General features: G+C 69.3%; 2 protein-coding genes and 1 long non-coding RNA gene across 3 annotated transcripts; 2 read left to right on the top strand and 1 right to left on the bottom strand.

Moving 5' to 3' along the window:
- The first annotated feature begins 2,825 nt into the window (after positions 1 to 2,825).
- Positions 2,826 to 4,999, top strand: LOC131574416 (EEF1A lysine methyltransferase 3-like). The gene is made up of 3 exons (XM_058828884.1): positions 2,826 to 3,107; positions 3,768 to 3,879; positions 4,512 to 4,999. Exons 1-3 carry the CDS (start codon positions 2,826 to 2,828, stop codon positions 4,982 to 4,984), a joined length of 867 nt encoding a protein of 288 aa, XP_058684867.1. The 3' UTR covers positions 4,985 to 4,999.
- A 2,013-nt stretch (positions 5,000 to 7,012) lies between these two features.
- TSFM (Ts translation elongation factor, mitochondrial) lies at positions 7,013 to 11,156 on the top strand. The gene is made up of 6 exons (XM_058828885.1): positions 7,013 to 7,129; positions 7,748 to 7,879; positions 8,300 to 8,428; positions 8,528 to 8,635; positions 9,453 to 9,537; positions 10,613 to 11,156. The coding sequence occupies exons 1-6, from the start codon at positions 7,088 to 7,090 to the stop codon at positions 11,053 to 11,055; spliced, it is 939 nt and encodes a 312-aa protein (XP_058684868.1). The 5' UTR covers positions 7,013 to 7,087; the 3' UTR covers positions 11,056 to 11,156.
- LOC131574418 (uncharacterized) lies at positions 9,553 to 10,413 on the bottom strand. Its single transcript, XR_009276499.1, has 3 exons — positions 10,348 to 10,413; positions 10,166 to 10,304; positions 9,553 to 10,029 (listed from the first exon to the last, which is right to left on the bottom strand). It is a non-coding gene; the product is annotated as an uncharacterized LOC131574418 (long non-coding RNA).
- Positions 11,157 to 13,493: the final 2,337 nt, after the last annotated feature.

Here is a 13,493-nt window from a genome sequence, read left to right on the forward strand (position 1 = left end):
CAGTGACCCCCAACCCCCCCAGTGACCCCCAGCGTCCCACCTCCCAGTGCCCCCAGTGCTCCCAACCCCCCCAGTCTCTCCAGTCCCCCCCAGTGCCCCCCAGCACCCCCAGTGTTCCCAGCACCCCCAGTGTTCCCAACCCCCCCAGTCTCTCCAGTTCCCCCAGTGTTCCCAGTACCCCCAGTATTCCCAGTACCTCCAGTGTTCCCAACCCCCCCTGTCTCTCCAGTTCCCCAGTGTTCCCAGCACCCCCAGTGTTCCCAGTTCCCCCAGTGTTCCCAGTTCCCCCAGTGTTCCCAGCACCCCCAGTGTTCCCAGCACCCCCAGTGTTCCCAGTACCCCCAGTATTCCCAGTTCCCCCCCCCGCCCCGGGCTGTTCCCGCTCGGGGCCGTTTGGGGATTTCGGCTGCGGTCAAACCGGGGGCGATTTCTGGAAAGCCCCGGGGGGACCGGGGGGGCCGGGGGGGGTTGAGCAATGCGGGGCCGGACCCGGCCCGGCCGCTCCCTCCGGCCCTGCCGGGAACGGCTCCGGTCGGGGAGTCCCGGGGTGGGCACCGGGACCGAGCCCGGCCCCCCGGGGACAGCAGGGGACATCATCATTAACCCGGTGACGCAGGAGGTGACGCTGCTGCGCGGGGGGTCCCGCCGGGGCCCGGTTGTTCATTAGCGCCTTCATTAGCGGTTGTTCATTACCCCGCGGGACCCCCCGGGTCACCCCGGCTCAGCTGGCACCGGGGCCGTGACGCCCCGAACCGGGAACACCGGGAGCGGCGGCACCGGGGGGCACCGGGAACGGGGGGAAGGCGGGGACCGTGTCCCCCTCCCGGGACAGGGACAGGGATGGGGATGGGGACGGGGATGGGGATGGGGACAGGGACAGGGATGAGGACAGGGATGGAGACAGGGACGGGGACAGGGACAAGAATGGGGACAAGGACAGGGACAGGGACAGGGACAGGGACAGGGATGGGGATGGGGACAAGGACAGGGACAGGGACAGACACAGGGACAGGGATGGAGACAGGGACGGGGACAGGGATGAGACTGAGACAGGGACAAGGACAGGGACAGGGACGGGGACAGACACAGGGACAGGGACAGGGACAGGGACAGGGACAGGGACAGGGACAGGGACAGGGGTGAGCCGGGGCAGGGGGACACAGGTGAGGGACACGGGGCTGGGGGCAGGAAGGACAAGGAGTGCATAAGGGACAGCAAGGGGACAGCAAGGACAGGGATGTGGGATCAGGGACATCAGGATGAGGGACATGAGGACAGTTACAGCATGGCCAGGGCCACCAGGGCTGGGGACACCGTGACTGGGTCAGGACCAGTAACACCGGGGGGTCAGAGACACTGGGAATGGGGACACGGGTGTGACAGGGACATGGACATCGGGACATGGACCACAGGAACCGAGGACAAGTGGGCTGGGGACACCCTGGCCAAGGACACTGGGATCAGGGACATCAGGGGCCCAGGGCTGTGGTGGATACTGGTGGCACTGGTGTTGATGGGACAGTGACAGGAGCAGGAAGGGACAGGTGGTGGCACTGAGAGGAACCCCTGGAGGGACCGCGGGGGTGAGATGGGGACACGGCTGGGAGTGGGGTGGCATTGGGGACAGGGACAGGAGACAGGGGACACCAGGGATGGGGCAGGAAAGGGGCTGGGACCGGGGGTGACCAGGGATAGCCTGGGGACACTGGGGACAGGGCAGGTGACAGGGCATGGGGGCAGGGGACACTGGGATAGGGCAGGGGACACTGGAATGGGGCGGGGGACACCGGGATGGGGCAGGGGACAGTGGGAGAGGGCAGGGGACACCGGGATAGGGCAGGGGACACTGGAATGGGACGGGGGACACCGGGATGGGGCAGGGGACACCGGGATAGGGCAGGGGACACTGAAATGGGGCAGGGGACAGTGGAATGGGGCAGGGGACACCGGAATGGGGCAGGGGACACTGGAATGGGGCAGGGGACACCGGAATGGGGCAGGGGACACTGGAATGGGGCAGGGGACACCGGAATGGGGCAGGGGGACATGAGGACCCACCCGCTGACACCGGCATGGGGCAGGCGACACTGGGGACACCGGGGAACATCGGGATGGAGGAGGGAACGGGGCGACACGGCAGGGGACAGCAAGGGACATGAGGGGACACCGGGACGGGGAAGGGACACGTCAAGGGACAGCGGGGACCCTCCAGGGGACACTGGATATAGGATGGGACACGGGGGTGGGGCAGGGGACACCGGGGGACACCAGGGGACACCGGGGGGACACCAGGGGACACCAGGGGACACCGGGGGACACCGGGGGACACCGGGGGGACACGGGGGGACACCGGGAGACACCGGGTGGACACCGGGGGGACACCGGGGGGACACGGAGGGACACCGGGGGGACACGGAGGGACACGGGGGGACACCGGGGGGCACGGGGGGACACCGGGGGGACACCAGGAGACACCGGGGGACACGGGGGGACACCGGGGGGACACCGGGGGACACGGGGGGACACCGGGGGGACACCGGGGGACACGGAGGAACACCGGGGGACACCGGAGGACACGGAGGGACACCGAGGGGACACCAGGGGACACCGGGGGACACCGGGGGACACGGGGGGACACGGAGGGACACCGGGGGGACACGGGGGGACACCGGGGGACACGGAGGAACACCGGACCCTCCCCGGTACCGCGGGCTGGCACCGAGCGCGCGCCGTGGGCGGAGCCACAGCACCAGTGAAGGGGGCGTGGCTTAACCAACACCGACCAATCAGCTTCGGGGGCTCGGCCAGGCCACGCCCCTTTCGCGATGGCGGCGCCCGGGAGCCACGTGGGGACCGGGGGGGGGCGGGGGGCAGAGGAAGAGAACGGGGAAGGGGAAGGGGAAGGGGAAGAGGAAAGGGAAGAGGAAGAGGAAGAGGAGCAAGAAGAAGAAGCAGAGGCGGCGCTGCGGGCCGTGTTCCCCCGCGACCCCGCGCTCTTCTCCGAGCTGTTCCCGGAGCGGCGCCGGTTCCGGCTGTGCGGGCGCGTCCTGCACATCGCGGAGCACCACGGGCCGCGGCTCGGGCCCGCCGGGGCCGTCTGGGAGGCGGTGAGCGGCACCGGGGGGACACACGGGGGGAGTTCCGGGGCCGCCGGGGCTGTAGGTGACATCCCGGGGGATGTCCTGGGAAGCAGCGGGTGATGGGGAAACCGGGGGATCCCGAGGGTCCGGGGATGTCGGGGACACCGGGAGGGGGGGAGGGGTCATCCCGGGCGTACCGGGAGTGACGGCGAGGGGGGCACGGCGGGGACACACGCGACATCCCGGGGGTGGCAGGAGGGATGGGCGGTGGGGGACCCCGAGAGAACGGCGGTACCGGGGGGGTCCGGGGGACAATGGGGGCGTTTTGACATCGCGGGGGGCACCTGGAGTGAGGCTGAGGGGGGGTCCCGAGCCATGGGGGGAACCTCGAGAGAACGGGGAACACCGGAGGGGGTGGGGACCCCGGGAATGGGCACCCTGAGATAGATGGGGCTGCGGCGGGCGGGGGTGTCCCGGGCATCCCGGGGCGGTGGTGGCCGCCGGTGGTGCTGGGGGTCACCGGGGATGGGGGTGGCCCTGGGAGGAGGCGCAGGAAGCGGTGGAGGAGCCCTGGGCTTGGGGTTTGTCCCTGTGGATCCGCAGGAGGGGATCCCCGGCTCGGGGGGGCTCCGTGGGCTGGGTTCCCCCGGCAGTGCCGCCCCCCAGCCCCGCTCTGTGCCCCCCCAGGCCCTGTCCCTGTGCCGGTTCCTGGGCGAGCAGAACCTGGAGCTGGCGGGGCGGCGGGTCCTGGAGCTGGGGGCCGGTACCGGCATCGTGGGGATCTTCGCTGCCATGCTGGGTGCGGGGGGCACGGGGCGGGGCTGGGGGGGCTCGGGGGGCACCCCTGTGGGCTGAGGCTGCACCTGTGGGAAGGGTGGGGACACCTGTGGGGCCGGGGAGGGCACCCTTGGGCTGGGGGGGCACCCATGGATCGGGGGGGCTCCCCATGGATCGGGGGGCACCCATGGATCGGGGGGAACCCATGGATCGGGGGGCACCCATGGATCGGGGGGCACCCATGGATCGGGGGGCTCCCCATGGATCGGGGGGCACCCATGGATCGGGGGGCTCCCCATGGATCGGGGGGCACACATGGATTGGGGGGCTCCCCATTCCCCTGCCCAGTACAGAACTGGAAACTGGAGTGAACAACCCTGGAGTTTATTTGGATTCGGGGGTCCCCGGGTGTTTAAACCCCCTTTGCCTCGAGGTTTCTTTGGGCCAGGGAGGGTTTGGGGGGGTCCCTCTGACCCGGGGTTTTTCGGGGTATCGGGAGATTTCACTGGGGTTTTGGGGCGGCGGGTGAGGTTTCACTGGGATTTTGGGGTGGCGGGTGAGGTTCCACTGGGATTTTGGGGTGGCGGCTCTGACCCTCGGTTAATTTGGGTCTGGGGGGTTACTGTGCCCCCTGACGGTCGCGCTGCCGTGCAGGGGCGGAGGTGACGCTCACGGACCGGCCGCCGGTGCTGCCGCAGCTCCGGGAGAACGCGCGGCGGAATTTCCCGGGGGGCGCGGGGGCACCGCGGGTGCGGGCGCTGCGCTGGGGGCGCGACCAGCGCCGCTTCCCCCCCAAATTCCACCTGATCCTGGGCTCCGACATCGTGTACGACCCCCGCGCCTTCGCCCCGCTCCTGGGCACCCTCCGGCACCTGCTGGTGCCCCCGGCCCGGGCGCTGCTCAGCGCCCGCCTGCGGGGCGGCGATGCCGGAGCCTCCCGCTTCTTCCGCCAGATGCTGCCCCCGTTTTTTGGGGTGCGGCTGCTGCGGCGGGAGCCCGAGGGGGACATCGAGATCTACGCGGTGACCCCCCGGGAGGGAGGGGGAGCCCCCCCGGGGCAGGGCAGGGGGGCGCAGCCCGGCCTGGGGTCTCTTTCGGGGGGCCGGGGGGGCACGGAGGAGGATTAAAAGCTCCCGAGGGGGTCTCGGTTCGGCCGGGTGTGTGTGATTGATTTGGGGTGGGGGTCTCGGTTCGGCCGGGTGTGATTGATTTGGGGTCGGGGGCTCGGTCCAGCCGGGTGTGTGTGATTGATTTGGGGTCGGGGGCTCCAGCCAGGTGTGTGTGATTGATTTGGGGTGGGGGGCTCCAGCCGGGTGTGTGTGATTGATTTGGATGATTTGGGGTGGGGGGGTCCAGCCGGGTGTGTGTGATTGATTTGGGGTGGGGGCTCCAGCCGGGTGTGTGTGATTGATTTGGGGTGGGGGGCTCCAGCCGGGTGTGTGTGATTGATTTGGGGTCGGGGGCTCCAGCCAGGTGTGTGTGATTGATTTGGGGTGGGGGTCTCAGTTCGGCCGGGTGTGTGTGATTGATTTGGGGTGGGGGCTCCAGCCGGGTGTGTGTGATTGATTTGGGGTGGGGGGGTCCAGCCGGGTGTGTGTGATTGATTTGGGGTGGGGGTCTCGGTCCAGCCGGGTGTGTGTGATTGATTTGGGGTGGGGGTCTCGGTTTGGCCGGGTGTGTGTGATTGATTTGGGGTGGGGGTCTCGGTCCAGCCGGGTGTGTGTGATTGATTTGGGGTGATTTGGGGTGGGGGGTCCAGCCGGGTGGGGCTGACCCGGGACTGGCCGGGGGAGGCAGCTGGACAAGGGGGGGGGGTTGGAAGGGTCGGGGGGGGATTGGAAGGTTCGGGGGGGGTCAGTGAAGATCGGGGGGGTTTGGAAGGTTCGGGGGGCTCTGTGAGGGTCGGGGGGGTTTGGAAGGTTCGGGGGGCTCTGTGAGGGTCGGGGGGGCTGTGGAAGCTTCTGGGGGCTCTGTGAGGGTCGGGGGGGTTTGGAAGGTTTGTGGGGGGTCTGTGAGGGTCGGGGGGGTTTGGAAGGTTTGGGGGGCTCTGTGAGGGTGTGCAGGGGACGGGTCGGGGCTGGGGGTGCTCTGAGGGCCGGGGGGGGCTTGGAAGGTTCGGGGGGGGCTCTGTGAGGGCCGGGGGGGATTTTGGAAGGTTGGGGGGGGGGGGCTCTGTGAGGGCCGGGGGGGTTTGGAAGGTTTGGGGGGCTCTGTGAGGGTCGGGGGGGTTTGGAAGGTTTGGGGGGGTCTGTGAGGGTCGGGGGGGCTGTGGAAGGTTCGGGGGGGCTCTGTGAGGATCGGGGGGGGGCTTTGGAAGGTTCTGGGGGCTCTGTGAGGGTCGGGGGGGGGTTTGGAGGTCGGGGGGGCTCTGGAAGGTTTGGGGGGGGGGCTCTGTGAGGGTGTGCAGGGGACGGGTCGGGGCTGGGGGTGCTCTGAGGGCCGGGGGGGGCTTGGAAGGTTCGGGGGGGGCTCTGTGAGGGGCGGGGGAGGGGTTGGACGTCGGGGGGGTCAATGAGGATCGGGGGGGTTTGAAGGTCGGGGGAGGGGTCTGTGGGGATTGGGGGATTTTGGAAGGTTCGGGGGGCTCTGTGAGGGTCGGGGGGGTTTGGAAGGTTCTGGGGGCTCTGTGAGGATCGGGGGGGCTGTGGAAGGTTTGGGGGGCTCTGTGAGGGTCGGGGGGGGCTCTGTGAGGGTCGGGGGGGTTTGGAAGGTTCTGGGGGCTCTGTGAGGGCCGGGGGGTTTGGAAGGTTCTGGGGGCTCTGTGAGGATCGGGGGGGCTGTGGAAGGTTCTGGGGGCTCTGTGAGGGTCGGGGGGGTTTGGAAGGTTCGGGGGGGGCTCTGTGAGGATCGGGGGGGTTTGGAAGGTTCTGGGGGCTCTGTGAGGGCCGGGGGGGGGTTGGAAGGTTCGGGGGGCTCTGTGAGGGTCGGGGGGGGCTCTGTGAGGGTGTGCAGGGGACGGGTCAGGGCCGGGGGTGCTCTGAGGGCCGGGGGGAGGGGCTGTGTAGGGCTGGGGGGTCTCTCTGGTGCGGGGGGGGTTCGGGCCGGGCACCTCGAGCCCCCCCCCCCCCCCCCAGATCCCCCCCAGCCAATCCCGCGCCTCCGTCGCACCCGCGCTGACGTCACACAGGCGGAGCCAATCCCGCGCTCTGACCCTTCCCGGCGCCCGTAGTGCCGGCTCGTGACGTCACAGCGGGCCGTGACGTCACCCGGCGCGCCGCGGGCAGGCCGGGATGCAGCGCGCGGCGCTGGGAGCGCTCGGGGGGGCGGCGCGGGTGAGCGGGACCCCCGGGACCCCCCCAGCCCGGGACCCCCCGACCATCCCCGGGACAATCCCGACCATCCCCAGGACACCCCGACCATCACCGGGACCCCCCGACCATCCCCGGGACCCCCCCGCCCATCCCTGAGCACCCCCCCGACCATCCCCGGGACCCCCAGTCCGGGACCCCCCCGACCATCCCCGGGACCCCCGCCCTTCCCCGGGACAACCCCGACCATCCCCGGGACACCCCCCGACCATCCCCGGGACACCCCCCGACCATCCCCGGGACACCCCCCGACCATCCCCGGGACACCCCCCGACCATCCCCGGGACAACCCCGACCATCCCCGGGACCCCCAGCCCGGGACCCCCCCGACCATCCCCGGGACACCCCGCCCCGGGAATCCCCGCCCCGGGACCCCCCCCCGACCATCCCCGGGACCCCCCGCCTGTCCCCGAGCTCCCCCCGCCACCGCTCTGCGCTCTCCCATCCCCCCTCCGGTACCACCCCGTTCCCCCCCCGTGCCGGGACCCTCCCCGTGCCCCCAGCCCAGCCCCCCCCGGCGATCGGGTCCCCTCTCCCGGGCCGCGGCTCCGGGGCTGCCGCTGACGCCGCCGTTCCCCGCAGGCCGCCCCGGGCCGCTGGTTGAGCGCGGCGCCCCCGGCGCTGCGGGAGCTGCGGGAGCTGCGGGCCCGCACCGGGCAGCCGGTGATGCGCTGCCGGGAGGCGCTGCAGCGGGCGGGGGGCGACCTGCGGCAGGTGAGGAGACCGGGGGCAACGGGGGGGCTCGGGCGAGAAACAGGGGGTCGGGAACGGGCGGGGGAGGGGACCCGGGGGGGCTCCAAAGGGGGACACAAACCCCGGGAGGAGAAAGGAGCACGGGGAGGGGGCAGGAGAGGGGATGTGGAGCTGGAGGGTGGGAGGGGGCGGGGGGCACTCCGGGGGTCGCAGGGGGGGCAGGGATGGGTCTGCTCTGTGTCCCCCGGGCCGAGGGGCCGTGATGGGGGACGCTGGGATCAGCCCATCCCCTCCCGTTTGTCCCCTCCCATTGTTTGTCACCCCCATTTGTCCCCTCCTGTTTGTCCCATTCCCCTCCCGTTTGTCCCCTCCCGTTTGTCCCATCCCATCCCCTCCCGTTTGTCCCCTCCCGTTGTTTGTCACCCCCGTTTGTCCCCCCAGGCCGAGGCCTGGCTCGAGGCCGAGTCTCGCCGCCGGGGCTGGGCCCGAGCTGCGGCTCCCGGGGCTCAGCGGGCACGGGAGGGGCTCGTGGGGGTCCTGAGCGAGGGCTTGGCCGCCGTCATGGTGGAGGTGAGTGCCGGGGTCCGGGGGGAGCCCGGTATCCCCGGGGGGGGTCCCCGGTATCCCCGGGGGGGTCCCGGTGCCCCCGGAGTCACCGCGTGTCCCCAGGTGAACTGTGAGACGGATTTTGTGGCGAGGACCCCCGACTTCCAGCAGCTCGTGGAGATGGCAGCCAGAGGGGTCCTGGGGCACTGCCAGGGGGCCTCGGGCACCAAGGTGGGGGGGCTGGAGGGGCTTTGGGGTGTCAGAAGGGTTTGGGGTGTCAGAAGGCTTTGGGGTGTCAGAGGGGCTTTGGGGTGTCAGAAGGGTTTGGGGTGTCAGAAGGGTTTGGGGTGTCAGAGGGACTTTGGGGTGTCAGAGGGGCTTTGGGATGTCAGAAGGCTTTGGGGTGTCAGAGGGGCTTTGGGGTACTGGGAATGTTTGGGAGCTTGGGGTGGCACAGAGAGTGTGGGGTTGTTGGGGGGTGTTAGGGGAGGTTCTGGGGTTGCCTGAGGTGCTGGGGTGCTGGGGCAGGGTCTGGGGGTGCCTGAGGTGTTGGGGTGCTGGGGCAGGGTCTGGGGGTGCCTGAGGTGTTGGGGTGCTGGGGCAGGGTCTGGGGGTGCCTGAGGTGTTGGGGTGCTGGGGCAGGGTTTGGGGCTGCCTGGGGGTGCTGGGGCAGGGTTTGGGGGTGTCTGGGGCTGTTGGGGCAGGGTTTGGGGGTGCCTGGGGGTGTTGGGGTGTTAGGGGAGGTTCTGGGGTTGCCTGAGGTGCTGGGGTGCTGGGGCAGGGTCTGGGGGTGCCTGAGGTGTTGGGGTGCTGGGGCAGGGTTTGGGGGTGTCTGGGGGTTTTGGGGTGTTGGGGCAGGGTTTGGGGGTGCCTGGGGGTGTTGGGGTGCTGGGGCAGGGTTTGGGGGTGCCTGGGGGTGTTGGGGTGCTGGGGCAGGGTTTGGGGGTGCCTGGGGGTGTTGGGGCAGGGTTTGGGGGTGCCTGGGGGTGTTGGGGTGCTGGGGCAGGGTTTGGGGGTGTTGGGGTGCCCCTCTGACCTCTCCCCCCAGCACCTCCTGCGGGAGGATGAACTGGCCCAGCTGCGTGTAGGGGACAGGGGGGACCTGCTGAGTGACCACCTGGCGCTGGTTATGGGTGAGTGGGGACCCCAGTGCCTCTCCCAGTGCATCCCAGTATGCCCAGTGCCTCTCCCAGTATGTCCCAGTATGCCCAGTGCCCCTCCCAGTATGTGCCGTGCTCCTCTGAGTCTGTCCAGTGCCCCATTTGTGCCAATCCCAGTCTGCCCAGTGCCCTTTCTATGCAAATCCCAGTTTGCCTCTTTGTACCTTCCCTTATGTCCCAAGTCCCCTGAACCCCCAGTGATGCCAAATAACCCCCCCAGTACCCCAAAATCCTGACAGCTCCCAGCACCCCAAAATCCTGACAGCTCCCAGCACCCCAAAAACCTGACAGCTCCCAGCATCCCAAAAACCTGACAGCTCCCAGCACCCCAAAAACCTGACAGCTCCCAGCACCCCAAAAACCTGACAGCTCCCAGCACCCCAAAAACCTGACAGCCCCCAGCGCCCCAAAATCCTGACAGTCCCAGTGCCCCAAAAACCTGACAGCTCCCAGTGCCCCTAAAACCTGACAGTCCCAGTGCCCCAAAAACCTGACAGCTCCCAGCGCCCCAAAATCCTGACAGTCCCAGTGCCCCCAAAACCTGACAGTCCCCAGTGCCCCTAAAACCTGACAGTCCCAGTGCCCCCAGTGTCCCAAAAACCTGACAGCCCCCAGCACCCCAAAAACCTGACAGCTCCCAGTGCCCCCAAAACCTGACAGCTCCCAGTGCCCCCAAAACCTGACAGTCCCCAGTGCCCCCAAAACCTGACAGCCCCCAGTGCCCCCAGTGTTCCAAAATCCTGACAGTCCCAATGTCCCCAGTCCCCCTAGTGCCCCCAAAACCTGACAGTCCCAATGTCCCCAGTGTCTCCAGTGCCCCAAAATCCTGACAGCCCCCAGTGTCCCCAGTGCTCCCAGTCCCTGTCCCTGTGCTGGCACTGGGCGGGGCAGAACCCCTGGGGTGGTTCCTGGGGGAGCTCTGGGCTGGGGGTGCTCTGTGACCCTTTCCAGGGGGTTCTGCTCTCTGTGAGGGGCTCATGACTGCTCCCCCCCCCCCCCCCCCATTTTTGGGGGTCCGGTCGTGACCCCCCCTCTCTGTCCCCCCCAGGCCGCCTGGGTGAGCGCCTGGCCCTGCGCCGGGCCGGGTGGCTCCGGGCCCCCGGTGGTTTTGTGGCCACCTACGCTCACGGCTGGGTGCCCCCCGGGCCCCCCGTGGCCATGGGCACCTACGGGGCGCTGGTGGCCTGCGGGGGGCCGGAGCCGGGGCCCCCCTCGGCCGAGCTGCAGGAGTTGGGGCGCAGGGTGGCCCAGCACGTGGTGGGGATGGCACCCACCGCCCTGGGGACCCCCGAGGATGAGCTGGGGGGGGACACGGAGACGCGGCTGCTGGCACAGGGGACCCTCCTGGAACCGGGGGTCCCCCTGGGCCGGTACCTGCGGGACCGGGGGGGGCTCCAGGTCTGGGACTTCCTGCGCTTCCAGTGCGGGGAGGAGCCCCCCCAGGAGCCCCCCCAGGAGCCCCCCCAGGAGCCCCCCGCCCCCCCAGGCTGAGGGACGTGGCTCAGGGGTCCCCTCGCTGTCCCCCCCGGCGGCAGCGCCAGCCTCCCCCTCGCTCTGGGGGGAATGAAGCTGAATAAAGGTGCAGAACCAGCCCAGATGTTTTGTTGGGAGGAGAGGGGGGAACCCCACATCCCTTTCCCCCTGCCCAAGGAATGCTCCCCGAGCTCCCCCTGCACCCCCAAACTCCTCCTGCCCCCTCCCAGCTCCCCCAGGAGCTCCTGCTCTCCTGCAGGTTTTTAATGGCAAATCCATACAAAAAGGCGCCCCAAAAGTGACCCCAAAGAGCCTGAACCCCAACGTGGGGGCACAGGAATGGGGACACAGCTGGTCCCGGGGTGGGGCTGTGGGGACACCCCCGTCCCATCCCTGACACCCCCTGGGCTGGGTGTGGGGGGGTCACAAGGGACAGGGGGGTGACAGAGAGGGGTGAGGGATGAGGGGACAGGGGGGGACAGGTGGGGACAGGGGGGAACAGGGACAGGTGGGGATGGGGGGGACAGGAGGGGTCAGGGGGGGACAAGAGGGGACAGGTGGGGATGGGGACCGGTGGGGACAGGGAGGGACAGGGGGACAGGTGAGGACAGGGACAGGTGGGGACAGGAGGGGACAGGGAACGGGTGGGGACAGGGAGGGACAGGGGGACAGGTGGGGACGGGGGGACAGGTGGGGACAGGGACAGGTGGGGACAGGGAACGGGTGGCTGGGGGGATCAGGAGTGGGGCTGCTGGAGTTGGGGTGAAGGAGCTGGGCCCGACACCCACCGGGAGACGCTGCAGCCCCCCCGGGACTGCCCCCCCCGCCTGTCCCCTCCTGTCCCCCCCTCCGTGACGTCACCAGCCGCCTCCCGGGACAAGTAACCGGGAACAGGCCGGGCTGGAACAGCCTATCCTGGATTACTTGAACCGGGCCGCGGCCTCCGAAGCCCCCCCGGACTCCCCGGTACCCCCGGCTCCCCCCATCCCCCGGCTGCTCCCGCTGTCACCGCCCGTTCACCGGGTCACCGGGGGCGGGGTGTCCCCACAGCGGAGCTGTCCCCGCACCTCTCCCTTCCCCCGGCAGCGCCTCCGGGAGCGGCGGGGCGGACGGAGGCGTCCCGGGGAGGACATCAACAGGAGGGTGACAGCGAACGGGGGACACCGGGGACGGGGGGGGGGGGTGTGGGGGGGGGGGACACACGCGCCGGCCCCTCCCGGTGACCGCCTCCCCCCGCCCGGGGGGCTCAGCCCCGCCCCCCCCCCCGTACCTGCCGCTCCCGCCGCCGTCCGGCCCGGGGGGGGCGGGGGAGGGGCGGGGGGGCCGCGCGCGCCCACCGGAGGGAACGGGGCCGCGGCGGTTTCCAGGCGCCCCCGCACCGGGGCAGGGGCGGGGCCGCGGCCGGGATTGCGCTACGGGCGCGCGGGGGGCGGGGCCGGGGGGGAGCCTTGAAACGGACACCGGGCGCTGATTGGCTGGGAATGGAGGGGGCGTGGCCAGGCCGTGTTTACATCGCGCCGAGCCCCGCTGAGGGCGGGGCGGGTTCTCAGGCCACGCCCACAGCACGGAGGGGGCGGGGCGTTCTCAGGCCACGCCCCCAAGCACGGGAGGGGCGGGGCGATATCAGGCCACGCCCCCAAGCACGGAAAGGGGCGTGGCCTGGGTGGGGCTCCCTTCAGCCCCCGCTCCCCCCGTCAATATCGTGAAATTAATTTTATTTAATAACACGGAGATTCCCTTTCCCCCCATATTTGTAAGAGGGAACCCCAAATTTCTCCAGTTTCAACCCCCAATTCTTTCTTTTTCATTGCAATTCCACATAATTCACCTCAAATTCCTCCTGCTTCATACAAAATCCTTTGGTTTCCCCAAAATTCCCCCCAGAATAAATCCCGCCTATTTCACTGCAAAACTTCTCGTCTTTCACCCCGATTTCTTCCTTTTTCACCCAAATTCCTCCGGTTTCCCCGCAGTTTTTTCACAAATAATTTTTTTTTCTTGCGTTTTGGGGTTATTTTAAAAGGAAAATCTGTAAGAAAAAAGAGGAATTCCCCGACAAACGCCGCCAAATTCTGGGGCATTTAATTCCTCTTTGATTACTGAACGAAACTCGTCCCGGGGCAACGCCCGACCCAGTTCCAGGATAAATGGGACAAACTGGGAATTTGCCGCCCGGGGCGGGGCCGGCGGTGTCCGGGCGTTCCCTGGCGGAGCTTCCAGCGGCAAACTGGGAACGGACTGGGACGGGACTGGGTGGTGCTGGGAGAGGAATGGGGGCGGACTGGGACTGGGAGTGGACTGGAACTGGACTGGAACTGGGACTGAACTGGGGCAGGACTAGGGCAGGACTGGGAGCAAACTGGGGCAGGACTGGGACTGAACTGGGATTAAACTGGGGCAGGACTGGGACTGAACTGGGACTGGACTGAACTGGGACAGAACTGGGGCAGGACTGG

This window comes from Poecile atricapillus, unplaced genomic scaffold (assembly GCF_030490865.1).
Source record: "Poecile atricapillus isolate bPoeAtr1 unplaced genomic scaffold, bPoeAtr1.hap1 scaffold_311, whole genome shotgun sequence".
Lineage (NCBI taxonomy): Eukaryota > Metazoa > Chordata > Aves > Passeriformes > Paridae > Poecile > Poecile atricapillus.

Coding starts and splice junctions, on each gene's coding strand:
- TSFM (XM_058828885.1), top strand. CDS start 7,088: ATGCAGCGCGCGGCGCTGGGAGCGCTCGGGGGGGCGGCGCGG. Junction 7,880..8,299: donor CGGGGGGCGACCTGCGGCAG/GTGAGGAGACCG, acceptor TTGTCCCCCCAG/GCCGAGGCCTGGCTCGAGGC. Junction 8,636..9,452: donor AGGGGGCCTCGGGCACCAAG/GTGGGGGGGCTG, acceptor CTCTCCCCCCAG/CACCTCCTGCGGGAGGATGA.
- LOC131574416 (XM_058828884.1), top strand. CDS start 2,826: ATGGCGGCGCCCGGGAGCCACGTGGGGACCGGGGGGGGGCGGGGGGCA. Junction 3,108..3,767: donor CCGGGGCCGTCTGGGAGGCG/GTGAGCGGCACC, acceptor GTGCCCCCCCAG/GCCCTGTCCCTGTGCCGGTT. Junction 3,880..4,511: donor GATCTTCGCTGCCATGCTGG/GTGCGGGGGGCA, acceptor GCTGCCGTGCAG/GGGCGGAGGTGACGCTCACG.